Below are 26,909 nucleotides of genomic sequence, written 5' to 3' on the forward strand. Positions count from 1 at the left end.
AAAAACCTGTAATAGTAACATCACAGTACAGTGTGTGTGTGTGTGTGTGTGTGTGTGTGTGTGTGTGTGTAGTGGACAAGTTGGGCTCCAAGATTTTGTGCCCAGGGGCCTCTACATTTTTTATCCGTGCCTTAGTAGAAGTAGCCTACAAACCAGCATAAAATATACTCAAATACAAGAACCTTAAAATTGTACTTAGGTACAGTACTTGAGTAGATTGCTCAGTTACATTCCAACGCTGTTAACATAAATACAGCTCTTGTCAATGCATGTTTAATGAAAGCAGTTTTGTACCCCATGTTTTGACACTATTTTGAGGAACACACTTAAACTTTTTAATGATTAAGATTTGTAATTTGAATGTAAATAAGGTGCCAGAGTGCATTAAAAACGTGTGAATCAGAACATGTTTATCAAAAAAAATTCTGGAGGAGGATCCCCCTGGACTCCCTACCGAGGTCACATCTAAGCCTTAAATATCTTCAAATCCTAAAAAACAATGCCCATTAGCTCTGGATAAAAATAGGAGATGCCTATGTCATAGCACAGTCCTCAAAGAATAACTTATATTACCCACAAATGTCTCTCACTGCCCCCCAATTCAAAGCTGTCAACAAACGGGTCTGAGAGTCAATATAATGAGGATCAAACTGTTGCAGCCTACAGTAAAGTGGGTTTGTAAGTGTTTGATGAAAGAAAAATCAATAGTGCATTTAATAGCAAGTAATTAGCAGCTATGACGTCCATTACAAATATACAACCCTTCCTTGCCACAAATTATATGTTAGTGCAATATTTGAAATTGACTTATAGCCACATGGCCAACTTTGCCTGCAAGTGTTAACCAGCCATTCTGGCAAGTAGCTGACAACCATTTTGGATGATTAACTATACTCTTACTTTCATGACCTGATGTCATGCATTAACTGCAAACTGAGCTTTTTTTCTGTTGTTGACCCTGGCACTCTCAGTGCTATGCTTAAATAAAGTGTGAAACTATAGTATGAGCTTGTACATTAGCAGCAGCTACAGCAAGTCAAAATTTCTCACATGCAACTGTTCCCTGACATTGACATTTACACCGACATTACTATGACATTACTAAAAGCAAATCCATTTTGCTGTCAGTGCAGTCATAAAAGCGTTCTCTGAGTAATTTTATAGACATAACACAATGCTATATAATGATGGACGAAGGACATTTCTTGATTCATTATGAACAATAAGTGCATCTCATGTATTAGGCCTAACCTATCTCTGTTTTAATCCCCTTGCAAACCTTGTTAATAAAGGCAATTTTGAATGGTGCCCAAAATTATGTCAGCATTCCATAGATAAGATAATTTTTTTTTCTCTAAAGGGACGCTGTAAAAATGAGGACATAAGTGAATTCACAATTCAAGCTTACTGTGAGAACTTATCAGCGCTTTGTTAAGTGAACATGTGACTCACACTTAACACAAACACACACTTAATCTTGACATCAAATGTCCAACTCTGCCCTATTTTTTAACTCTCCTTTTGAAGCTAGGTCGTCTTTGGGAAACACGTCTAACATCTTTTCTCACTTCTAAACATGAGGTCAATAGTACACACAAGTCAGAGCAAAGCACAGCCTTCGACTAATTCAGCTTGTGACATTATCACCTCAGATCTTCACTTTCATGTTTCCAGGTTATCAGAACCCTTCACCTATCACTGCCCGGCTGTGGTAAACTATAAAGGCTAGAAAGTTTGCTTATATAGGCGGACTGCAGGTGAGCGACCAAAGTGCCTGTGTGACTAAAACATGGCACAGGTGTTCAGTGATGTCATCTCATGTGAATGTAAACATCAGTATGTTTTCACAGGGGACAGACAGACAGCTGGGGTTCTGCAGGGTAATGGTGGTGGTACCAGTCCAATCCCTGCCCGCTCCCTTTCCGATGACCCCTGTGACACCAGCCATGTTAACTGATCTTGTGGTAATTTCTTGAAAGCAAACATTTGTCACAGGGAATATAAAACACTTCCCTTAACCTTTAACCAGTCATGTCACTAATGTCACCAAAACTGTCAATATAGATTAAGTTCATTTTCCTCAAAGGAAACATTTGTCATCACGTGAAATACAAATCAAAACCTCCTCTGAAGGCTTTCCGCTCGCAGGATCATTTTTCAGGGAAATTTGCCAAACATGTTGATTTGCGATTATGTTCACAGGTAACAAAATATTCTCAGTTAAAACTAATGAGTCAAGAATGCCGTCAGCTCTGAGCAGCTACATTCCTGGATTTATAATCCACCCCCTTGTTAAATCAGTAAAAAAAAAAACACACATATCTTGTTCTCTCTCTTTAACACAACAGGAGCTAATGATGTGCTAACATCATACATTAGAACATGATGTGTGACTTCTAATGTATTTTTTGCAAATGTTACACCGTCTGTTGTCCTTAACACATTAGTGCTGTAAGTACCTGAGAATTTTCCAATAACGTTAACATGGGAACATAGTTATAGTGGTGTCTCCGTGTTCCCCTTACACTAACCAACCACAGCCCTGAGAGACTGACTGTTAACACAGCTACCAGGTGACATCAACAAATAGAATTATTATCATATGTCAACCTTTTTTTTCTATTTTCAAAGTCACTAAGCAGTTATTCTTCAAAATAAGCCTTAACTTTTTAGAGTTCAAACCACTAATTAAGTTATATCTGGACATTTAAGAATATTATGACAGTGTGTAAAATGTGCAATATGAGAAGTATGTCTTGGTGGGAACAATCTTATTTTGGTGTCAAATGTTAACCATTTTATTTGAAGAATGGGAAAGGGCAAAAATGACTACATGACATTTTAAGAACAAAATATGTCACATAATCTAATGTTATGCGTTAAAGTAAAAGGAAAAAATTGAAAAGCAAATATCCCTTAGGTGGAAGTATATAGGTAAGATTAACCTCATTATAAAGTGTTATTGAGTTGTTGAAACATTTAAAGACATCAGTGCAGGAAAGGTTCATGCAATGGTTTTTTTTTTTATTTATCTCCATCTCCTAAGTGCCTGCTTTGATTTGCAGAATGTAAACGCAAAGCTAAAAGAAAACTGTTACTTACACTATGTCCTCCTGTTTACTCAATATATGCATGAAAAGTGGCTGCAGGAATGTCTAACCCTTTGAAACCGGAATCAGCATCATTTTTCTTGTGTAGCGTTCAGACACCTTTGATTTAAACCCTTGAAATCTAAGCAAATCAGCTTGATTTCTCATGAAAACATGGAAAAATTACAATGAGCAACTTGGCAAGAGATGTCCTGCAAATTGCAAGAAATTAGTAAAAGTTGATAAGAAAAATGACCTGAGAAAAGAGAGAGAAAATTATTATAAATAGTAAAAAATAAAATAAAAAAATGTTAAGAGAACTACACATAGATATTTATTCTAATTCTATATTTAATAATTAATTAAATAATTATGTTATAAAAATATATGTATATATGATTTAACACTTTGTTTTTGTTTTTTATGTTTTTTCTCATTTTTGGAGAGATTTTCTTGGAACTTGTATGAATTTCTTGAAAAATTTTGGGGGCCATTGCTTGTTAAGTTGATTGTTGCCGTCTTTTATATGTTCTTGAAAGAAATCAAATCAATTTATAGGTTTCAAAGGGTTAATGCATGTCAACATGAAGCTGTGGTATATGACAGTGAATTTTACATTAACAATACATGTGAATTAGAATGCGAAATTGCCCTTACATACATTTCTTCCGTCTCCCGCAGAAGTGTTGCCTCTGCCTCTCCCCATGTCTGTAGTCAATGTTGTGTCGATGGCTGCTGCGGTGATGGCCCATGTCACGGTGCTCCATCTGGTCACCTTGACCGTTGCTGTCTTCATTAACTGTCTTATAGGTGGGGTTGGTGTGTGAGTTTGCGGATCTCTTGGTGACAAAGTGTCTGAATGATGTGTGATGAAATGAATCTGGGGATCTCTTCTGAAGCTCCCGGGGGTCATGATCCCTCTGCTCGCTCTTGTAGAGGATGTGCGGCTGGTGACTGGAGGGCGCTGTAAAGTTCTCTCTTTGGGCAAGGCTGCGGGACACGGGTCTCAGGAAGTAGTCCCCATCCTGTGTTCTGATCAAACCTGACTAGAGGTAAAACAGAAAGTCCTATTAGCTTACAGTAATGACTCTATAATGGGCCCATTATAGATAAAAAATAAATAAAATTATAATGTTTGACTTCAGTTTTTTTTTATCTACTTGTTCAGCGACAATATTTAAACATGACCTAAATAGCTGCCAAAATACAAAGGAAAAAAATAATACCCTTTTCCAGTTCTTCGTTTAGCTTCCCAAACTGTCTCTGTCAGCAATTAGTCAAGATTTGGCTCATGGGTCACTGCGAACCTGACCCCCCAAACTTTTGTGAGGCTCATTTACTGGCAGTGTTTCTTAATGTTCAACATCTGTTTTGCTGTTCGGGGTCAGACGTTATCTCAGCAAAATCTAAATAAGACTCCATCCGAAAGAAAGAGTTTCAAAGAAAAGTGCTGATGTGAGGATGAAAGGAAGTGGCATCCTTTACTTTAATATACACAAGTATTAGAAATATAGCCCCTTAAAGTATGATCTGAATATAATATTTATCAAATCAAATCCTTTTTTTAAAATTCAAATGTTATGGATACTTCTCACTCTTTGAAAATGATGTTATGGAGGGCCCCACTTAAGTGTCTTATGCTTCTGATTTAAGGGGTAAGTTATGGGAAAGCCCATCATAAATTTTTAAACGTCTAGCACAGTTGACCTTTCTCTGTCTCTTTCTCTCTACCTAAGTCAGTCTGCCTGTCTGTCTCTTTCCCAAAGAGACATTTCCAGTTTTCATATTCCGTTCTCAATAAACTTCTATCAACACAGTCGATTCAGACACTTGGAGGTTACTTGCTCTTGCTCTCAGCCTCTCTCTTTGTCTCTCTCAGTCTCTCCAAACACGCACCACATCTGTGTTGACAGTCAACTGGCACGGACTGTTTGGACTGTAACTGTTCTTGGCAGAAATAGAAGTTTCCCTAAAATACGTTTAATTGATTTTTTTTCTTACACTGTGAGTGGAGTGTGAGGTCCTTGGCTGACAGAGACAGGCTGACACAGTGGCAGTTGTGAGGCTGTGGTTGGCCCAGGGTGAGTGGTGTGTGTGTATGACAGTTTCAGCACAGTACAAGGTGGATGTGTGTATTTGGGCCTTAAAAAGGTGATATTGGAAGCTGGGAGGACAGAGATTATACATGTCCAACTGAATGTTTTGCCTGTGTTAATGTATATAGATTTTTTATACCTGCCTGAGCTCAAGTGGGAGTGTCTCCTGTTGCAATCAGTCAGTCTTGCAGAAGCAGACCTCTATATGTGATGGGTTTGCTATAATGGTCTCCGCAACTGATTTTCCCCATTTCATCATCACTTACTACCCCGGGCCTCTGCCTCTGCCAGCCTTTCAACCACAGATCAGGAAACCAGTGGAACAGAGTCCCTGGAAAATGCTGTGACTGTATTAAGCACTGAAGTTGAAAATGATGAACTCTGTGAATACATGCCAGCACAGATGTGTAAGCTGTGACCACAATGGCTGTAGAGTTTGCAGCTTTCATCGCGTACTGTGGTAAAAGAAAGCTGTCATGCATTTATCTAATAAATATGATATATTATTGATTTGACAGGAGCCAAATTGGCTTAGTCTCTCAACTGCTATAAAATATTAATGGTGAAACTTTGCATAATCTCACAGCAAAGAGAAAATAAGGACATTTTCAAAAGAATGCATGCATCTGTAAGACTCCTGAAGGATTACAGCAGTTTATTGTCAACATAAGCTACCATGTGGGGAACACTTGCTTAAATCCCATTGTTAACTTTTATGCCCTTACCACAAGCCAGTGCAGAGTCGTCGTTGTTTACAGGTGTTTCTGAGTCAGATAATAATCATTTCCCACTGTACAGAAACTGGTATTTGCCAGACAAATGATAACCAGAAACACTGACACAGAAATATATTTGCAGATGTATTTACAGCCGGAAACACACTTTTTGGCCTAGTACTTACTGAGATGATTACAATCTTTGAAAGCCCCTTAAAAAAACAAGACAAAAGCTGTATAGTGAAGTCCTCAAGACAGTATGCGTGTTTTGCTACATCAGCAGCTCACCAGCACTGTTATTTCTATTCTGTTTTTAAAAAAAACCCAAAGCACAGCTGTGGTTTCCCTCATGACTGTGTTGCAACCAATTCTATGAAACAACTGATCCTGATATACACAAGGGTTTGGGATCAATTATTGAGAAAAAAAGAGAGACAGTGAGAGGCTTGCTAATGCATTACCACCTTCTACTGTAGCTTGCTTGCCAGCGGTCAAGAAATAATCCTTGCCGGGAGCTTCAGCCAGCATCATTGGTTACAATCGCATGTGACAACCTGTGCATGATCCTGTCATCTGCATGGCACCCGCCCCGGCACTGTGTAATCACAGGCAATTGTCATAATTTAGTTCCAAGTCATAGTGAGGCCTCTGACCTGAACTTCGCTGCTGTCAGCCTTGAAAATCTCACATGCTAAGTACTTATTCTCTCTGGGTGGGTGGTTGAGCATTGGGGCATTAGTGTGCAGCCAAAGCAGCTAAATGGGTGCCATGTGATAGTTAAAGGGATAGTGCAGGATAGAACGTAGGAAGTACTGTACGTATAACTGAACTATGGTAAATTACCTCCATCTTACTGGAGCCTTTAAGATCTTCAGAAACATATTTGGGTCAGACACCCAGGAAGTTAGCTGGGCCGTGAAGCCAATTTTTGTAGTGGTCAGATAGTGGTATTACAACTTCCAGCTTCATCATGTGATACCATTGGGTCCCAAACAGACTTTCTCCTATTGACTTACATTGGAAAAGAGATGTCTGTAAATACGCAGATACATTTTTTTAGGGTCACAAACCCGGCTAATTTCCCAATCAGGATTCTGGATAGGGTATCCGCATATCTTGAGTCTAGAAGTCTAGAAGAGCTGCAAGATTAAATTATTTTATCTCTATTAGAGTTAGCAGAGCGCTAACCAAAAGTACCCAGCTCTGCTGGCAGAAGTCTCTAGTGTGCTTGCTTTATGGGCCCAATGATACTGAGGCAGCACTGATCATCTGGTTAATTTCATACCACTTAAATAGAGATTTCTACTCCATGTGCCACTAAACAACTTTCACAGGAGTGAACAGCCTTCCCATGACTGCTGTATCCAGGTCTCTTAATACATCCATTATTCTGGTGGGCTGCATTACTAGAATTTGTGAACAAGACGTACTGTTTCCTTCTTTGTAAAAATGAAGGATGATCAAATGGTAAAACTAAGCAGTGCTGATAAAAAATGAACCAAGATTCTGTTTCTGTATTGTCTATTTCCTGCATAAAATGTTGTGTGTCAGGAACATATTTTAGTTTAACTGTATTCACAGCTGGCTGCCATATTGTTTTATTGTTGTTGTGGAAAAACCAAACCACCAAGCTTGCATGACATCACCCACCGGCGGGAGCGTTTATTGGTCCATTGCAAGACTGTGCATTCTGGTAGTTGTAGGCTTCCTAGCTCTTGAGCAAAAGCGAATATCATAGCCCTGTGCTTCTATTTTTTCTAGTTAAAAAGCTCAAATTTCAAAAGCATTTGCATCTTTCCACTGAAGGCTATAGACAGCCCAGTTTTATGAAAAGATCTTCCCTTTCAGCAATGAAATTCTTCTGTAACAGTAAGGTTTCTAATGATATGGTTGAAGCTTTTAGAGGATGTGAAACAAAATGTTTTTTTCATGAGGGTTTATTTTTAGTCAGCTCGTTCCAAAGGCAGTAAAAGGAGATGGGACCGATAAAGAAAAGGAAATCCATGATGGAAAGAGACAATCACAGGACTTACACCTGCAGCCTGTGGACTGTACTGTTTAGTTCAGAGTTGTTATAGAAACTGCCATGTTGTGATCTATATAAAAGAGTAATCTGAAGCTGACAGGGTCGTCTGGTTGACATTCAGTCTTAAGAAGAGCTCTGTATTTACTGTGAAGATATGTGCAGAGCTGTATTACTTACAGTAGGCTTATTTTCAACTGCATTCCTAAAACTCCCTTTCATTAATGTGATGAGAAATATCCAAACGGCTTTGTTTTCACGGTTGTTTATATCTGCATACGACACCAAGCTATTCACAGCAGTATGCTGATGTGTATGTAGTAAACAATTCAAAGCAGAATAATGCAGAGCTAGTGATTTAAAAATGCTGCAACCTTGGCCAAAGCCTTTTTAACAATTCCACTTGAAGCATGTCAACAAGCATGAACATCAGGATGGCTATGCATTTCATGGTGACAATGTTCACTCTCTGACTGCAGCGTCTGTCTCTTTACAGCACCACAAGCATATGTTCTACAGTTTCTGTGGTTCCAATTCCAGGGTCCCTCAGCAAATTAAAGGATTTATGGAGATCACTATGTAAGCTTATTTTCGACCGCATACTGCCAACTCTCTCTACAGACTGCACATAGAGACATACTGTCCGCAGTGAAATCTAAGTAGATCCTACATTCCACACTTCCTGCAGCATGACAGCTGTCAATTTATATACAACTCCAAATTAGTTTATAACAACCCTTATCATCTCAAATCTTTGTTTCTCATAAAATTTAGTGTCAAATTAAGGCTTTTCATGCTCAGGCAGTTACTGGTATGGCTTGTGTTTGAGGCTCCATCATAACAAGATGCACGAGTCTCCACACAGCCTCATTTTCTCCCATCTACGTCTGCTGTTGCAGTGACTGCAATGTATGTTTCCCCTTGAGAAAGATCAATGCCCCTTATTGTTTAATGAATTCTGTCTTTATCCTCTTGTCCTTTGATTAAGACATCCATTCCAGATGTTTATGTTGCATTATTTAACTTGTGTTGGTGGATTCTGTGTTCTTCAAAAGGATGAAAATGTTATAGCCAGTGCACAGAACAAGCTCTTTTATTTATAGGCAGACACCAGAAATTATACAGAAAACCATATGCAATAGCAGTGTATTGTGTGTTCAATGAATTCAAAATGTTTCTGTCTTAAGCAAAGCAACATGTATCTTCTTTGTCCTCCGAAGCATAACAGCCAACATACCCCACCGTTTATTTTTTTATGTCTTCAGCCTGTAAACTCTGCACAGTCTCTGTACTTGGTATCACACAAAACAAAATGCATCCGTTACTCCCTCAGAGTATGTGTATATACAAGTCACTATGTTAAGAGATTAGGTCAAATACTGCCTTTCCTAAATAGCCAAAGTCATCAGATTACACGCTGTGCTCTACGAGGTGCAAATAGCAGTCATAAAATGCTGAAACACTACTTGGGAGGCCGCAAACAGCTGGACTCTTTGGAGTCAGACGCATCCAGACAAGCAGGGACAGGAAAGGGGGGTGTGGGTAGGAAAACGGAACTAAGGGGGAAGCATTCAGGGCATTACAAGGTGCACCTGACGGTGTATAATATGGTTCTCTACCTCATTTTGTCTACCTCTCTTTAAGTTGCTCTCCCAAACAGAGACCAAAGGGGACCTTAAACTTATGTTTGTATACTCACAGCTCATATCTTTATTCATGTCTTTGGGTGCATTTTATTTCCATCCATGCATATGACAAGCAGCCTTGCAATATATCTTAGAGTTAAATACTTTAAGAGACTGACTTTTTAAGTGTCCTTAATTTGTTGCCTTACTGCAGAAAAAAACATCAGCATAAGAACTGAAGTTTTAAAAAAGTGTGTAAGTTGCCAACACAAATCTATTCTTAAACAGCAAATTTCAAACAACCTTTCTTTGGACAGATCAAAGTGCAGCAATCATTCTTTACTGTGTTTGGTGCATGCAAACCGGTTCCATGATGGCTACAAGTTTAGCAGTTGAAGACAGAGATTCAAACTTTGGCCCTATGTTGACAAGGTTTATTGGAAAATTGTGAATGATACTTTGACATTTCACTTCAGCACTGGACACCTTTTCTTAATCAATTAGAAATCTCACTTCAAGCTGTACCTTAGTCATGTGACAGCCAGAGGTCCAAAAAACGTTATACTGACTGGATTTCTATCAATCTGGAAACAACTAATGTTCTAAACTGGCTTACTCCCAGTCTCTGATACACATGACCCAGTACATAATCTACTTTGCATGACTGAGAAAACTATGAGTGATGTTAGCTAATGATAAAACTAGAAACAATCCTTTAAGATAATTTGATTGATCTGACTGTATGATATGAAAATTGATTACAGCGACTTGCCAAGACCACACTCCTTGCTTTTCAAAGCATCATCACATCAATAGGCCATCCTTCAAATATTCTTGGAAATCCCAGAGGTGGGGCAAGTGTGCAGCATTCGGTTATAACGACTACTACAAGGCCTCGGGCAAGAAACACACCCGTCCTTTTACAAGAGGAAAACACATGACCTCCAAGTGATTTGTAGTGGGAGGACGTTAAACATTTCCCTTTGGTACAAAAGAAGGGTGTGCATTAGAAGTCTGGGTAAAATGAGGGAAACAGATACTGATGTATGTGACGCTCAGTAGGCTATGAAGTACCATGAAGTACATTAAGAGGCAAAATAGACAGAACTAGAGTTTCTTTATACTAATGTTTACTGGTCTACAGAGTAATTGAAGCAAGCAACTGTTTCCAGTTTGTGGTAGCATGAAAGGCAAATCCAATTTAACAGGACTAAGAATTTACGACCATCTAGTGGCTCTGTGAGGCTGTTCTTAAGCACAGTGTTGTTTTCACGACTAATGGGCATACAAATGGTCATTTTGTGGGTGAAATATTCTTTTATTGAGGTGTATGTTTACAGTGCTCTCCAACTTAGTTTATCATGTAAGCATGCTAACATTTGCTAATGAGCACTAAACAAAACAGCTGAGGTTGATGGCAACATCTGCAAGTGTTTAGCTGTGTCAAAGTATTGGGCAAATTGAAATGTTAACCATATTGTGCGAAATAAGAGGTTTGGAGATAATGTCATGTGGGCAATAGGAGTGTCTGTCAAAAAAGTTTGTCCCAGTCTATTTAATACATGTAGGGGTATTTAAGTCTGGACCATAGCGGCCATTCCTAGAGCCATACTGCTGAAAATCACACAAGATGTCATATATATGAAAATAATACTGATTCGTGGTGTCAGAGATAAACAATGCCTGCATGGCACTCTCCTCACCCCTCAACTACCTCTACCCCATAAAAGCCAGACTAAAGAGGATTACGCAGCAGCATAAAGTCGACACTGAGAGGGACCTGCTTTATGATCTCCCCTTCCACATGTGTGTCACTATGCAGTCTTGAACCATTTGGCAGGTGAACAGAGTCAGTGGGATTGGCCTGCATCTTTTATTCCACCAGTTCCTTGCTTGTAAGAAAGAGATTTTTATGGTTGAACTCCCTACTGTCATCAAAGCAGGGCTAACCACTATATGGGCTGCCAGAGGACGGGAGTTAAATGGCAACTTATATACGAGCTTTACAACGTAACACTCCTTACAAGGGGGTTTTCAGTGCTTCAAAATGCCAAGGAGGGTAACAGTGAGCCTTATGGCCTTCATCTCTACAGTATGCGTCTTTAACCTTCCCTGTGTCTTTCTTTCTTTATCTATGTCTGCCGCCATTGGCCCAACAAAACACTAACATGCAGACAGAAAGACATAACATAAACCACAGTTGATAAGCATTTTGTAATATTAAAACGTTCCAGCAGCCAATGCAATTAAAGCGCATTACCAACACTGAGCGACGCAGAGAATGTATATTTACATTATCTGACTGAGTACCAGCTATTTTGGCAAATGTAAATACAGATAGGCTGATAGCAACATCAATGTAAAGTGAAAGGAGTAATTTCCTGTTTTGTTTGAAGAGACCAATTACAACACAATCACATTCGACACAAACAACCCATGCTGCATACATAAACATAATGACAACATGTATAACAAAAAGAACAGGACCAATCTGTATCTGATGAATTTTGACACAAAAGACCAAAATCCTCATCACACCAACTTCACATCACTTCCAAGTGGCATACATGTATACTGGGAAGAAAAACATGTTTTGCACTTAAAGGAACTTTTCCTTTAGATTCTGATCTGTGATATCTAGATCAGGTTCAATCCATACTTTATCAAGTAAAATTTCCCAAAACAATTATGGGGCAAATAAGGGTGATGGAATGATCTCATCCAAGCGGTATCATGCTGCAGTTGGAGGCCTCTCACTGATACAGCTATTGATCTGTGTTGCTATGGTCAATATTTACCTGCCTCCTGCCAAATAAGAACTTGACCAAAGTGCAAGGTCTCCTATGAACCCTCAGGTGGCCTAGTGAACCTTGTTAACATGTTTTGACCAGTCGTAGGCAGATAACCTGGACCATCTGGAGCATACAAAACACAGTATGTGTATATGAATGTGTGCACACATACACCACACCAAGATAATTAAAGAAATCTTTTTAATTGCATAGACAGATTAGTACTACAACTAGGAGTTTACGTATTGCACTACATCAGAGATAGAAATGGATTCATTACCAATGCGCTAAACTATATGAATCATGATTTCATTTGAATGTAGGAGTCGAAGTCAAAACTTGTATGTTGAGCATTCAGGTCATGTTGTAGAAATGTATATTGATAAAGAAAATGCAGTTCAGCACTTTTGAAAAATGGTAACTATATTTAGTGTTCCCCAGGAGTCTAAATAATTGTCTGTGTATTTTGCTCTGTGGTTCCCCAATTCACATAAGAAAAAAGTCAAATTCTCATTGATGCACTGACCCACTCCGTCCCGGCCAGCCTCAGTCGTGAGAACCACATTTACAGTCTGTGCTACCCTGGACCTTTTGGCTGAATCTTTTATTGGAATGTGGTCTGAAATGAAGACTTGTGCACGCATGCAGGCACACACACACACAGACACACAGAAGAAGAAGCTTCCTGGAGATGTGCCATTCTCTGGCCATTCTCTGACTGTAATTTTAGAGGGCAATTCTCAGATATAGCAGTGGACCCTGTATAATGAAAATATAAACAACAAACCAGCAAAGACAGAGCTGGAATTTATTTGATTGAAAAAAAAAAATCTTGAAAGCCATGCTGTGGGGAAATGTGGTCAGACTAGTTTTAAAGGCATTTGTTTGGTTAAAATTGTGAAAACGCAGCCAATTTGAATGACTACATTTCGTTTTATTTTCTGTTGGAGAGTAACAAAGTAACACAATAAGTAACATCACAGGAGTCTCTCTGACTACTGCCTAATTGTAGCACTGTGTCCCCAGTAATTGTTTAGTTCTAAATGAATCTGTATGTGACTTCAAGACTGAGAGGATTAGTGTGTATTCATAAAGTCCTTTGTTCTCCGGTCCAGACTGCTAAGAGGGCTAGTATAACACTTGAGCTCTCACTGGGGTGGAACTACTTCACTGAGGCTTACTTAATGTCATTCTTACAGTAATGTTTCCTTTATGTTCAAGCAGTAGAGGAGGACCACCATGGCAAGAGCTGAAATTCAGCCAGCTTTCTCCACACAAACAAGTTCAGGCAAATCAATAAGTATTTGATCATTAAGCAATATCAACCAGCATATTATATTATGGAGTTCTAGTGAAAGCTCAGTCAGGAAGACTTTACTTTTTAATACTTTAATACTCACACCACCTGCAATTAGCTCCTCAAATGCATGCTGACTTTCTTGATGTCATTGTCTGTGGCTGTCAGTTGAGATATTGGATGTTCCACAAGCTGATCAAATTTAACCAGCTGCACAGCGACTTGACTTCATTATTAGCCCATCATCTTACTGCTGTCTTTTTAATCATTTGCGTTCTGCCATTAGTATGTTCTTGCTACAGCTGTGCGAACCCTCAGCCTCCCCATTACTGCCTAGCCTTTGCAGATTCATCAGCCTCTACAGCCTGCTCAGTCTCAGCAGAGTCACCAGCCGCCATCAACATCACCAGTGTCAGGGAGGAATTTATCTGCTACTGCTCAGAGCAGATGCCCCTTGATTACAAAATCTCACCGTTGAGTCTAAGTGTCAAAGTCTCTCTGTCAAAAATCAATCATCAATTGCAAAACCGTACACCTGTAATCGCCGCGAAACAATTATATTTACTCCATACACCTATCTTTCCTGATTGAATTTACTTTTGTATTGAGACAAGTTGGAAGTATAGCATGGAAAAATATAGGGGCAAAGCCAAGTTCCCCCTAACACCTCCAGAGCAAATGCTGTTATGAACTAATCATCAAGACCAATAAATCTGCCCAATTTTTTGCATTTGGAACTTATTCGTTGTGCAGATGTTAGTATGTTGTGTATTTCATGCTAATGTTAACATTACTGACCAATAAGCTTGTTACCAAGTTGCACCCCTCCCTTCTAAATATGACAATTCAGTTCAATTATATTTTTCATTTCACTGCTTATGGTGCCAGCTATGTTAGATTGTGAAATATTACTGCTTATGAGCTGAGAACCTAATAAAGTCCATGCAAAAGATGCCAGTCAAGTTTTAAAATAAAATGTATACCCATGAACTTTACCTTATGTCTTGGACATGAAAGCTGATGAAAAAGCATAATGTGTGCTAAATAAAACTATGAAATACCAACAAAACATTATTTTGGCATGTTTGGCATGTACATGTTTTGGAGATTTTCCTGGCTAACCCAACAGTCTGTGGTGTTCAGACTTGACTTTTCCATTCATTAGTTATTCATTAGCTGATTTAGGCAAAAGTGCAATATACACGAAATGAGCTAGGACTAATGATGCGCGGCAGACTGGAGGAAGAAACTTCATGACTGGGTTTTAAGTCAATTGAAGTCCAAGTTGATTTTCTGACCAGACTAGACAGACAATGCACTGACTCTGTTGCTGTATGAAAGGCTGCTTCACAGAATCATTCTGAAAGGACTGCTGTAAGAACAGTGCCTCGCAATGAGAAAAAAAGATTTTTCGAGATATACTGGCCGGCTGTAAGCAGATTTTTCTCCTCCTTTCATACTTTCTTTTCCTCTCACTCTTTCCTTTAGCTCAGTGTCTGATTGGCATCTGGTGTCTTCTAACCTAAAATTACAATGTGTTGCCTCAGTCATTTAGTCCCACCTAACCTCCATTATAATTCAGCATGACAAGAACACTAATGCTGTGTTTATATTATCAGTGGTCCCAGGATGAGCTAAACTTCTTAAACTTGGCTCAAAGGCTCACTATTTCTTCTAGGTCATTGAGTGCAATTACAATACTCACTTGGTAGATCAATCCAAACGCTGCCAAATTTAAAGTTACATAAAAGTGTCCAAGACACATACTTCAAATTAACTGACCCTGGAGTCCCTTTCACTTAGGCAAACGCACACCAACCCATCAGATCTTCTCATGCAAACCGTCCTGCAACGCGACTCTGTGCATGTTCAGACTCACCATCCCCATGCATGTAGACAGTGCCACTGAGGAGTTGACCCTTGACCTCAGTGACCCCTGGTAAAAGCAGAGGTCGTCCTGATGGTAGGCCTTCAGGCTCTTGGTGCCGTTCTTTCCCAGGACCTGGATGGTGAAGCCAGGTGCAATCAGGCTCTGTGAGGCCTCCCTCAGCTCCATGTGGAAGTCCTGCCCCAAGCCGCTCAGCCGGAAGTGGAGTGTTTCACTGCTGCCATCAGTGTTTGATGAGCCTGCATCTGGGGTCAGGGACCTGCGTCGCCTTCTGCGCTGGTGGTGGGCTACTTCATGAGAGATGTACACGCCTTGGTGGTTGACCTCATAGGGAGATACAATCTCATATTCTGGATGAGAGATAAAGGAAGATGGGGAAGGGAAGAGGAGAGAAAAAATGAGGACATTATTGGATGAAACACCGAATTTAAACACAATAAGAACAGATATGGAGAGAAGGCAGCCAGTTTTACGGCAAAATCTAGTCTTTTGATATATTAGATTAACACAAATGTCCTGGGATCAAACAGTGGGAGAGACCGCTAAGAGAAAGCTATGATGTCATTTTGGAGATGCAACCTAGCAAAAATTAAACAGATTGTCCTTGTGGTCATTCTGGTCAGTCCATAACTAATTTGGTGTGTCAACATCATTTAGAGTGATGCAGTGCATGCTGTGTCAGCTGCTACCTTGATTGCATCACGGCCTAAATAAAAACTATGACCTTTCCCTTCCTTTGTAAATTCTCCTTGACCTGCCTCATATACTTTTGCTGGCAGGGTCAAGAAAGAGTTACAAGAAAAGGAAGGGTTTTAGACAAGTCCAACACAGACCCTTCAGCAGAGAGTGAATCATGTTTGACCTAGTGTTTTACTACAGTTTTTACTACAGCTCAGGCTGAATAACTGCAGGTCATAAAGGGAGATGGTGGCAGGTCACTGGCCCAGCCTCTTAGACCAGTTAAATGTCTAAAGCAAAGTGGCCACAGAAAATAACGGGCTCTCCTCCAAAAATCAAATCAAAAGAGACTACTTCAGCTGCACTGACATTGGTCTTACAGAAGCAATCATGACAGTAGATGCCACTCCTGTGCATCCCCTGAGTAAGAATATGCCGACCTAAAGCATCTTGTATAAAGCATGTTATCATCTTTAAGGATTTGCATACATTGCAGGTTTTGGGAGATTATGCATGCACAACAATGATCCAAAATGATACAACAAAATGAAAGTGTGAATTATTACACAGTGGGTTACTGTTTTTACACAGTATCACCAACCCTAGATTCACTGTATTTGCTTTTCTTTGGAGCTGTGTCAGCGATTTTCATAGCTTCCTCTTGGATGCGTGCAGTTGCTTTCTGATTGCTACCTTTTCATAAAGTTTCAACCTCAACTGCACACTGTGCCCAGGAATATCTCAAACATAGCAAGTCTGTGCAGTTAAATACACTGCCAAAGGAATTAAAAGGAATTCATTTTGTATGAGTCTATAGACTGCTTTTATAGGAAAATCCGGCACTTAAATGTGAGGTCTGAGGACCAAGTCATCATTTTGCAAGTCACCAGTAAGTCTTCGCACTGAGGTCCCTGGTCAAGACCAACAAGTACTAAGTCAGGTCCTAAGTCCTAAATGCAATACTATTTTAACAACAGAGTAATACCGTTATCTAAATATTAGTTCACAATGTTAATATTAGCCTTGAGTTACCGTTCTTTATGCAGCTTCAAATGTTGAATGAAGTTGGAAGTTGCTAAGTCGGGCAGTAATTTTTGACTTGCACATTCTACATGCTGATATCTATTTTTTTTTTTTGACTACTGCATAGTTTTAGTACGTTAACAAAATTATACCAAAGATAATTTTGTTAATAAACTGGCTCTAAGTAACTCCTACAACATGACTGGATGTTGTTGGATTTTTTCAAACAAAGTGGCTTTGGGGAATTAAATGCTGGGAATAAATGGCAATAATGTTGGTTAAATCAGAAAATGAAGGGAAATGAATTGATTCATGGCATGTTTTTAAATAACATAATCTTTGGGATTGTTTTCAAGTCAAAAGGCAGTAGTCCAAATGAAGTCATAAGTTATTGGTATTAAAGTCCAAGTTGAGTTGCAAGTATTTTGACTTTCGTCAAGTCGATTCTAAATCTGTGACTTGAGTATGACTCAAGTCCAAGTCATGTGACTCAAATCCACACCTCTGCCTTTAACTGATGCTGGAAGAAACTTGACAGGGTGTTTTACAGTAACCGTTGTTACTGTGGTGGGATCTTAGAGGTCAACCATCACACACCTCGAAACATTATGCACTTGATACACTTTTGATCTATGAGTAACCGAGCAAACAAATTTAACAATGCCAATGTTGATTTTATTTTAATGGCCTTTGTAAATGTGTTCAGTCTTGCCATGGGAAAATGATACATGATGACTTTATCAGCTTAAAGTGCACAGAAATAACAGCAACCTTGGACCTACAGTCAACAAGAGCCAGTCTCAGTTACTGTACAGTATGACCTGCTTTAGCAAGCCTGAATAATGAGTAAATATAGCACAGAGACAGACATGTTTTGGCAGTGGGAGAAGCATGCAGGGTGACAGACAGTGTGTCATCACTGGCAGTGTGAATGCCTGAGGTTTGAACTTAGCTATTTGGTGCATCTTGAAGCAGACTTAAAGCCCCTACACACAACATGACATACGCTTATTAGTGGATGCATTTATTTAGAGCACCTTGCATTACTATGACCACATACATTTTAGCTGGGGTGCTCATAGTAGGACAACAAACCACCCACCCTTGAAGTGTTACAACCAAAATCTGCTAAGAGAGTTGCAAGACCGCATAGAGCAAACACATACTTCTAGTCTCAAGGATTTTTTGTGCAGACACCAAAGCACTTAGGCAAAACCAGAAAATGGTCTTCTCTATCTTTGCTGTCCTAAAACACATTTACACCTAGTCAACTGTGATTGTTCCGCCTTAACTCAAAAACCAGCTGCAGTGACCCATGTCTGACAGTATACAAACAAAGAGTCTGTGGGAACAGAGCACACACACACAAACACACATATCTTGTCTGATGGACTGAGACAAGATCCCGCAGTGGTTAGTTTGTTGGTTTAGTGGCTCCTGAGTGCCATTAGTAGTGATAGGGGGTCTAACCAATGGCTGCCTGGGCTTAAACTTAACAAAAGATTGAAGTCTTGCCTCAGCTGCTCTAACATGGCTGTATGAATGTTAAACACATTAACACTGAGCGATAGTTGTGCTGGCTGTGAGATGATCTGAAACACAAGTAAGGGCTTCCCCTCTCTTCTGTTTCACATCATCACCACATGTGCTCAGTGAAATGAGTTTTGATGTTTATTTGTTTACGTGTCTGCTCTTCATGGTAACTAACACAAAAAAACAAAGGATCTGGAGGGGAATGCACAGCCAGCGCAGTTGCTGACTCAGCACACCACATGGGGTTACATCCACAAAACAAAGAACAGATGAAAGCTTTGCACTTACTGCCTGCACTAATTACTGAATTGACTTAGCAGCTACAACAGACCTTTCATTTAAGTCTTTTGGTGGCTCCCCAGTGTGTACTAATATGATGGAATGATTTTCATTGTGCTATTAAGCAATTAGATCAATGTAACATAGATATGCTTTTCTATTACCTGCTTATTGATCAAGGGGTGCACAAATTGAGAGCTCCTTTAGAGTAACTCGTGAAATTGGCGATTAATAAAAGTAAAGTGCTCTTTATTTTGCTGTGGAGCCCAGCATGAGCTCCACTGCTGCAGCAGACACTGGTGGCTCTGTGTCAAGGTGCAGGTCGCCCCCCAGCGGTGAAGAGAGGCAACACACAGCGCAGGTGAGCGCAGCTTGATGCTGTTAGAGGGATGCAGTGTGTGGCTTTACTTTTCATTATATTGAGCCGAAAAGCAAAACATGAATCGTTTAATCATAATGCACTTTCCATAGTCTAAAAAAATATCATCACAAGCGCAGAGACACTGCTAAAATATGCAGGGCGTTTTGTTTACTTACCTGTATGTTGAGGTAAATTGAGAGATCGCAGCACGGCCGATGCTCCTTGGTGAGAGTCAACGCTGTCAGCACCATTATTTAAAAGTATACTCTGTAATGAAAGACATGTAAACATGACTTGGTCTGCGCATCCGGCAAAAATATCACGGAAAATAACTCCGCGCTTTGTCATTTTGAAGTGTTGACAACTTTATGAGCTCTGCATGCATGTGCGTACAGGCGCAGCGGAGATAATACAACTGACTTACATTGCTGAGAGTGAAAAAGCAAAAGAGATGGAAACCGAGCCGCGTCCAGCTTCTCCACTTTGCACAAATCCGCAAGAAAGCCATCTCTGTGGGTCACCTTTACGCAAAAGCTGAGCCTAAATCAATCCTGCCAGCAATCCAAATAAACCAAATAAACCACCCAAAACAGCAGCCGCAGCAGCTCTTGCAGATCTTGGGCGGAATGAGGCATCAACGAGTCTCAGATGCAGGCTTCTTCACTTATGCCACTTTGGTTTCCATTCATTTCAAAGCGCAGTATTCCGAGAGCTTCAACTCAAGTCCTCTCTCGCTGCAAGTCATTTTTTTCCCCACTCAGACAGTCCGACCAGTATCCAAAGCGTCTCTCTCTCTTGAAAACACACGCTCACTCTGCCGCTCTCTCTCTCTCTACCCAGTGACCCCCGCGGACCATTTTGACTCCCAGTGAAATCATGTGATTGTTTTAAATAGGCTGCGTTTCGTCTTGGCAGACTTCTATGAAAGTCGCACTGAGTCCGAATCTGTTTCCCCCCGGGAGCCTGCCTAGAGAGCACTGAGAGCAAGGCGACTGGGTGTACTGTGTGTGTGTGTGTGTGTGTGTGTGTGTGTGTGTGTGTGTGTGTGTGTGTGTGTGTGTGTGTGTGTTTTGAGGAGGGGGTGGGGGTGGGGGGTAGTAAGTACAGCCTGTAGCCAATCACATTTGACACCTGTGCTGAGAGATGGGGTTTGTGTCCATCTCTCAGGTTGCAGGAGGATGTAGAACAGAGTCAGTGTGTGATCAAAAGAAGAAGAAGAAAAAAAGGCAGAGCTGTGTTTGCTTGCAGGTTAATGAGGTAATTACACTTCCCTTTTACATGCACTGTGAGGAGAGTGCAATAACAAGTGTTTGTTATGTTTGTTCCACATCAGATGGTTTTAAATTGATGATGCATTTCAAAGTATGAAGTATGTACACAAGAATGAAAATATTTATTTGAATTCAGTAGTCTGGGTTTTGTAACCCCAAACCTGATCTGGAGATTAGGCTACACCCCGGAGCAGGTAATCAGAAATTTGTGATGGATTGCGGTCTGAAGTTTAACCTCTGACCCTGTTTAATCCACTCGTCATTCTCCCATCTCTCCCGTATTTCGCAGCTGCACTGATAGGCAGCGTGCCAACATTTCTAAACTCCCCACAATCATTCATGGAAGTGCTTCGGAGTGTGGGAGCCAAAGGATTGGGGAGCGCTTGTTTCATATTCTGGAGCATTTCATCCTCCCCAAAAGAAAACCAGATGAGTTTTCTGCTGTGCTGTGGGAGAATGAAATGTGCGACAGTTTACGGTGTGATCTTTTTTGGCACTAAGTCAGAATATCTGGATCACAGTGAGAGGAATCAGAGGTGATTGTAAGCAAGATGGTCTATGAAGTCCATCCCCTTTTCAAGATGTAGACTGTTCCACAAGTGTCAGTCTGCAATGTTTTTTTTTTTTTAAATATAGGTTTCTTTTATGTGTAAAAAGCAGAAGATTAGGTTTTATGTCTTTATCTTAAGATAAATAGAGAACTTGAATTAAATTTGAGCATATTATGGGTCTTAGCTACAGACTTAGGTGTCCAGCACTGTAATAGATAGCCATTTAGCTTGAGATAAGGAAGGAAAACCTCTGTGTCATGTTTCAACATTTTAGAGAGAGTGATGAGAGCAGACTGCTTTGATAAATTACACTGAGTGAAAAAGTGGGGCTTCAGCTGACTCCCTGTCCTGGGGGGTTCTGCTAGGTGTTTGATGCATCTCCCGAATGCTCTGTGTTGTGTTAGATTAGCGATAGTGTCACACATGAAAGACTTTTTGAAAAGTTTTGAAAGACAGGAAGGGAACAACTGAGACAACAGAATGACCTCTAAATGCAACTCACCACAGATAAGAAGTGGGCAAAAGTAACTGTAAGAACACAGTCATCCTGAGAGCATTATGCTCTAAGCCTATAAAACTGATACATATACAAAACTGACTTTCTGCCAAAGTTTGCCAATTCTGGATTCAATCAGTGATAAAATGCCATCATGGAGACAATTCCAACCATATGTTTGGAGGCTCGGGAAATCTTTACAGTGTCAGCTGCTGCTGAAGTTATATTGCCCCTCCCTCTCCTTAACACACACACACACACACACACACACACACTGCAATACAATACTCACTCTGCACCTGGAAACACACTGCTCACATATTTCTGTGTGAGTTAATTCTTTATATTTGTTCAGCAAATGCACGCAGCTGATTGGAGAGTTTTTAAAGCTTTAAACAGTCTGATAGTATTGTGCTGTCAGATTATGGGGAAAGGGGCGGATTATGGGGCGCAGGTACAGCTGATTGAGAAGTAAAGAGAAGACGTTGTATTGCATCGGACTGAAGAAGCCTGAACTGAGCTGGCTGGTGTGAGTGATTTGACCTCTGAACCCCTGAGCTCCTGTATGCCTCTCAGTCTGACTGCTTGTTTGTCTGCCCGCCTGTCTTCAATATCATCTGGAGATGTACAAAGGAAAGGAGCTGGCGCATAAAGGGAGCTTATTCCATCACATGCATTGCCACACACACAAATACAGTGTATCAGTTTACATTAGACAAGCTGCAAACATTCAGACTCGTTTACTGTTCACTACAGGAGGAGTTTGATCTGTATACTGGTTGAAAACAATACATGCACTAAAACAATTATCCTTTTATTTTCTTTTTACAAACATCTGCAAGAATTTAAATCTTTGTGCAACATTTTGGCTGCTGTTGTAAGAGCAAAGGGATTTTAAGGGAAAAGTTCAACATTTTGGGAATATGCTTATTTGCTTTCTTGCTGAGAGTTAGATGAGAGGATTGATACCACTCTTGTACTTATGCGCTAAGTATGAAGCTATTGCCAGTAGCTGCGTATCTTAGCTGAGCACAAAGACTGAAAATGGAGGGGAAACAGCTGACTTGGCTCTGTCTAGATGTAGCAACATCTGCCTATACCAGCATCTTTAGCGCTTACTAATTATTTATGTTTGTTTAATTTGCGCCAAAACATAAATTGCTGGAGTCTTTATGGTTGCCAGGGCCAGCCAAGAAATACAGCACTTCGAAAAACAATTCCCCTTTAAAATAGCTGCAGATTTTGTCACATTTTAACAGGACCAGACATGCTGCTTCCCCTTGTTTCCAGTCTTTATGCTAAGCTAAGTTAGTCAGCTGTTGGTGGTAGCTTTTTATGTACCATACAAATATAGGAGGGTTTGATCTTTTCATTTTTACCAAGACAGTGAATGTGTTTTCCCCAAATTATCAAACTATTCCCTTAAATTTTACAATGTGCGTCTTAAAGGAGACCTATAATGCTCATTTTCAGGCTCATCTTTGTATTTTGGGTTTCTATTAGAAGAATTTTGCATATTATATTTTTATATTTTTTCTTATATTGTCTGTGCTGGAACACCTGCACTTACCTTCTGTCTGGTGCCTTCTGCTTTAACACCTGTCTCTTTAAGTCCACCTCCCAAAAAAACTCAGTCTGCTCTTATTGGTCAGCATTTCAGGTTCTTTATATCTGTCTCTTCATCAGCGGTGCAGCTGGAGGGATCATTATAAAAGAGTATAGTGTCACTTTCTATTGTCACAAATCACCAACAAAAGCTTGTTAAACAAAGTCTTCACAACCAGACATGTTAAAGCAGGAATCTGATCCAAAATTGAGGACAAAATAACATCAGCAACCATGATTATATGTTTCCTTGACATAAGCATTTAGCTACATGTAGCAGTGTACTTGCAGACAGGAAATGACTTTAATGAAGTTTAGCTGTACTTTCTACCACGAAATATCACCGATTAAAGCTCCTAAACACAACCTGATATGTTCTGGCAGGAATATGGAAGAAATTAACAACATTGGCAGGCAAGTATGCATGTTTTCCTGACTTGTAAGCATGTACCTGCATGTAGCAGCAAAAGCCACTTGCAGTTGTGTGCCTGGAGCTGATGACCATATGAAGAAATCCATCATGACATGGCATCAACTTGTCTTGAAAGTAAGAAATAACTCGTGGAAACTGCATATTCAGAACAGTCTAAAGCCTGAGGTTTTGGCTCACAGGGATAACTTTTACACACATTCACCACATTATTTGAAACTTTGGCTACACTTACTATGAACATCTGATATTCTAACTATATATATATATATATATATATATATACATATATATATATATATAAAACAGAAAATAAGGCAAAGCACAATAGGCCCTCTTTAAAGTTTCTTTCTGCTTTAGTCTCTCCAGGTAGTTTTCACTCCAAGGTCTAATTTAATTAGCTGTCTTAAACTGTCATCGGGGCAACATGTGTGCAAGAGTGGTTCGAGAGTGGATACTTGTGGTACGCATATGTAAGTTTGTGTGCATGCTCTCTCATGTGATTTATATGTCTTTGTGCGTTAGTGTGAGTATGGCCCTGTCCATGCATCTGTGCGTGTGCATGTGTATTTTGGTCCTTATGTGTGTGCATGTGTGAATAGTAAGCTGACAGCGGCTGTAAAATTCCTCTCTGAGCATCACAGAGGGGAGGCTGATGGGAGCTGACAGGGAGCAAGAGTAAAGGGAGGTGGGAGAGGAAGATGAAGGTGAGCGTGGAGCAGGGGAGACGGTGGTTGCCAGCCAGTTTGATGATTGAGGGTTTAGTCAGGCTTTGCAGAAATTCTGTACCGCTGTCGAAGAATACTGATGCTTTTACTGTTATTGTGTTGACCTTATCGAGTGTAACCCATACACCTTGGATGTATCAGCTCAGAGTAAAAACAACTGTTTCCCCTAAATATTTGCAGATGGTGCTGAGGTCTGGCTTCTGGCCATTGCTGGACCCATTCCCAGTTACCAATTTATAAATCTTACTTTGTATTTTAAAGACTAATATTTATTTTGTTTTATTTTAAATTGCAACTAATGTAAACTAATATCAAACAACAGTGGATGTGGGATATTTCACAAATGATTGATCTGGGAATATAGCTTTGAAATTATTTTAACCAGGCCTATACTAATTTTGTTTTGTTTGAGCTGGACAAAATATAAAGAAATAAAAGTTTATACATTTTTTCAAATAATATAAGTAGAGGGGATGAACTGAGGAGGAAGTAAGAAAAGCTGGTTGGACTACAAGATTTCCAAAATACCAAGATGAGAAATCCATTAGATAAAAATAGCATCATTATTAGACTGCAGAAACAGGTGTTAGTAAAATAAATCAGACCCCATAAAATTGTCTCATTTCTGAGGATTCAGTAAACTTGAGTATTAAAAGAAACTGAAATATCAGTAGCGTAATGGTTCAATGATATGTTCAGGTTTATGAGCAATATTGGGAACCTGCATGTGAATGTCCCACAATGCTTTAATTTGAATTTGGTACAATTTGAAAATAAAACGCTATGACCTATCATCATTTTAATGTAACTTGGCAGCAGGGGTGCTGTGATTGATGATAATCGTGATATTTGAAAATGAAGTATTAATATCATGTTAACAATACAGCATTGATAACATCGAGTAAATAATCCAGTGCCTCTTGAATAATTTCCATTTCTTTACATTCTTGCTTTGTTTCCCTCTACCAACACCATTTACAACCCATTAAATGTAACTGCTCTTTTTGTTTTTGCTATAAAGACTCTCTCCACCTCCCTACACTCAGATTTTGAGTGTAGTTCATCTACTAAGAAAGAGACAAAACACACCATAAACAATCTTAAAGATCAATTTGACTCATAGCATTATTGTTTATGTTATTTATTCATTCAGTCATTTTCTGTAACCGCTTTGTCCTCGCAAGGGTCGCGGAGGGCCGGAGCCAATCCCAGCAGTCATCGGGCGGAAGGCGGGGTACACCCTGGACAGGTCGCCAGACCATCGCAGGGCTGACACATATAGACAGACAACCTTTCACGCTCACAGTCACACATAAGGGCAATTTAGAGTCACCAGTCAACCTGAGCTGAATGTCTTTGGACTGTGGGAGGAAGCCGGAGACCCCGGAGAGAACCCACGCAGACACGGGGAGAACATGCAAACTCCTCACAGAAGGGCCCCCACCCATGGACCAAACCCCGTTCCAATCTGGGTTCGAACCAGGGACCCTCTTGCTGTGAGGCTGCTGTGTTGTTGTTTTTTTTAATTCTCTGTAGATATTGCGATGATATTGCTAGCATGAACTCTTTTGGACTCTATATAGTTGTATAGTGAAAATTTGATATCATGGCAGCCCTACATTGCAGCATTTATTTTTATTTTCACCAGTAACAGTTTTCAAATTCTTAACATGGTGAAGGCATTATCTCCACATCACCTACTGTAGCAAACATATACAAGATACACAGCGTATCCTGTCATCTGCATTGTTTTAGTAAAGCAGTATGCTTTGCTACATATGGTTTGTCTTAAGCATCGTGACTGCAGCCAAAGTGGATACTAGATACATATGAGCATGTACATTCAGATGTGTTAAGAAACACATTTTCTTAACACATCTGTTTGAGCTAAACTTACGAATTTGTTATTATGATGACAAGTTTTCTTCAGAAGAATGACCAAAAAAATTGTACTTGTAACTTTTATTACATTAATTTACATTAAATTAATAACTTGAATTTAAGGGTCCAGTGTGCAGACTTTACAGGGATATATTGGCAAAAAAAGTGATGTAAAATACAATTAGTATGTTATCTTTAGTGTATAATCAACTAAAAACAAGAATTGACATGTTTTTGTTACCTTACAATGAGCTCTTTATGTCTACATAGGGAGTGGATCCTCATCCACCATGTTGCATCGCCATGTTTCTACAGTAGCCCAGAACTGACAAACCAAACACTGGCTCTAGATAGGGCCATTCACGTTAACTCACATTTAACTCGGCCTCTGTAGTTAGCAGCCCCTCCATGACGAACCGAACAGTGTCGTAAAAACAGATTTTTATGTGTAACTGCTTTATTCTGTGTTTTTAGCAGTTTAAATCAGCAGGTCCATTTGGTTTGGAAAGGAAGAGGCCTCTGCAGATAATTCGGCTTCCTGTAGAAA

The 26,909-nt window shown here is 39.8% G+C and overlaps 1 protein-coding gene across 1 annotated transcript in view; it reads right to left on the reverse strand.

Annotated features, from left to right (window-relative positions):
- The window catches only part of adamts16 (ADAM metallopeptidase with thrombospondin type 1 motif, 16), a 65,140-nt gene extending 44,919 nt beyond the window's left edge, over positions 1–20,221 (reverse strand). The window contains exons 1-4 of the mRNA XM_042490638.2: positions 19,825–20,221; positions 19,577–19,667; positions 15,518–15,876; positions 3,751–4,135 (exon numbers count right to left, since the gene is read on the reverse strand). Coding sequence (XP_042346572.2) covers positions 3,751–4,135; positions 15,518–15,876; positions 19,577–19,667; positions 19,825–19,908 — 919 coding nt within the window. The 5' untranslated portion in view covers positions 19,909–20,221. The remainder of the gene's footprint in view (positions 1–3,750; positions 4,136–15,517; positions 15,877–19,576; positions 19,668–19,824) is intronic.
- Positions 20,222–26,909: the final 6,688 nt, after the last annotated feature.

The sequence above is a fragment of the Plectropomus leopardus genome, chromosome 11 (genome assembly GCF_026936395.1).
Source record: "Plectropomus leopardus strain MGB_pleo_1.0 chromosome 11, ASM2693639v1, whole genome shotgun sequence".
In the NCBI taxonomy this organism is placed as follows: Eukaryota; Metazoa; Chordata; class Actinopteri; order Perciformes; family Serranidae; genus Plectropomus; species Plectropomus leopardus.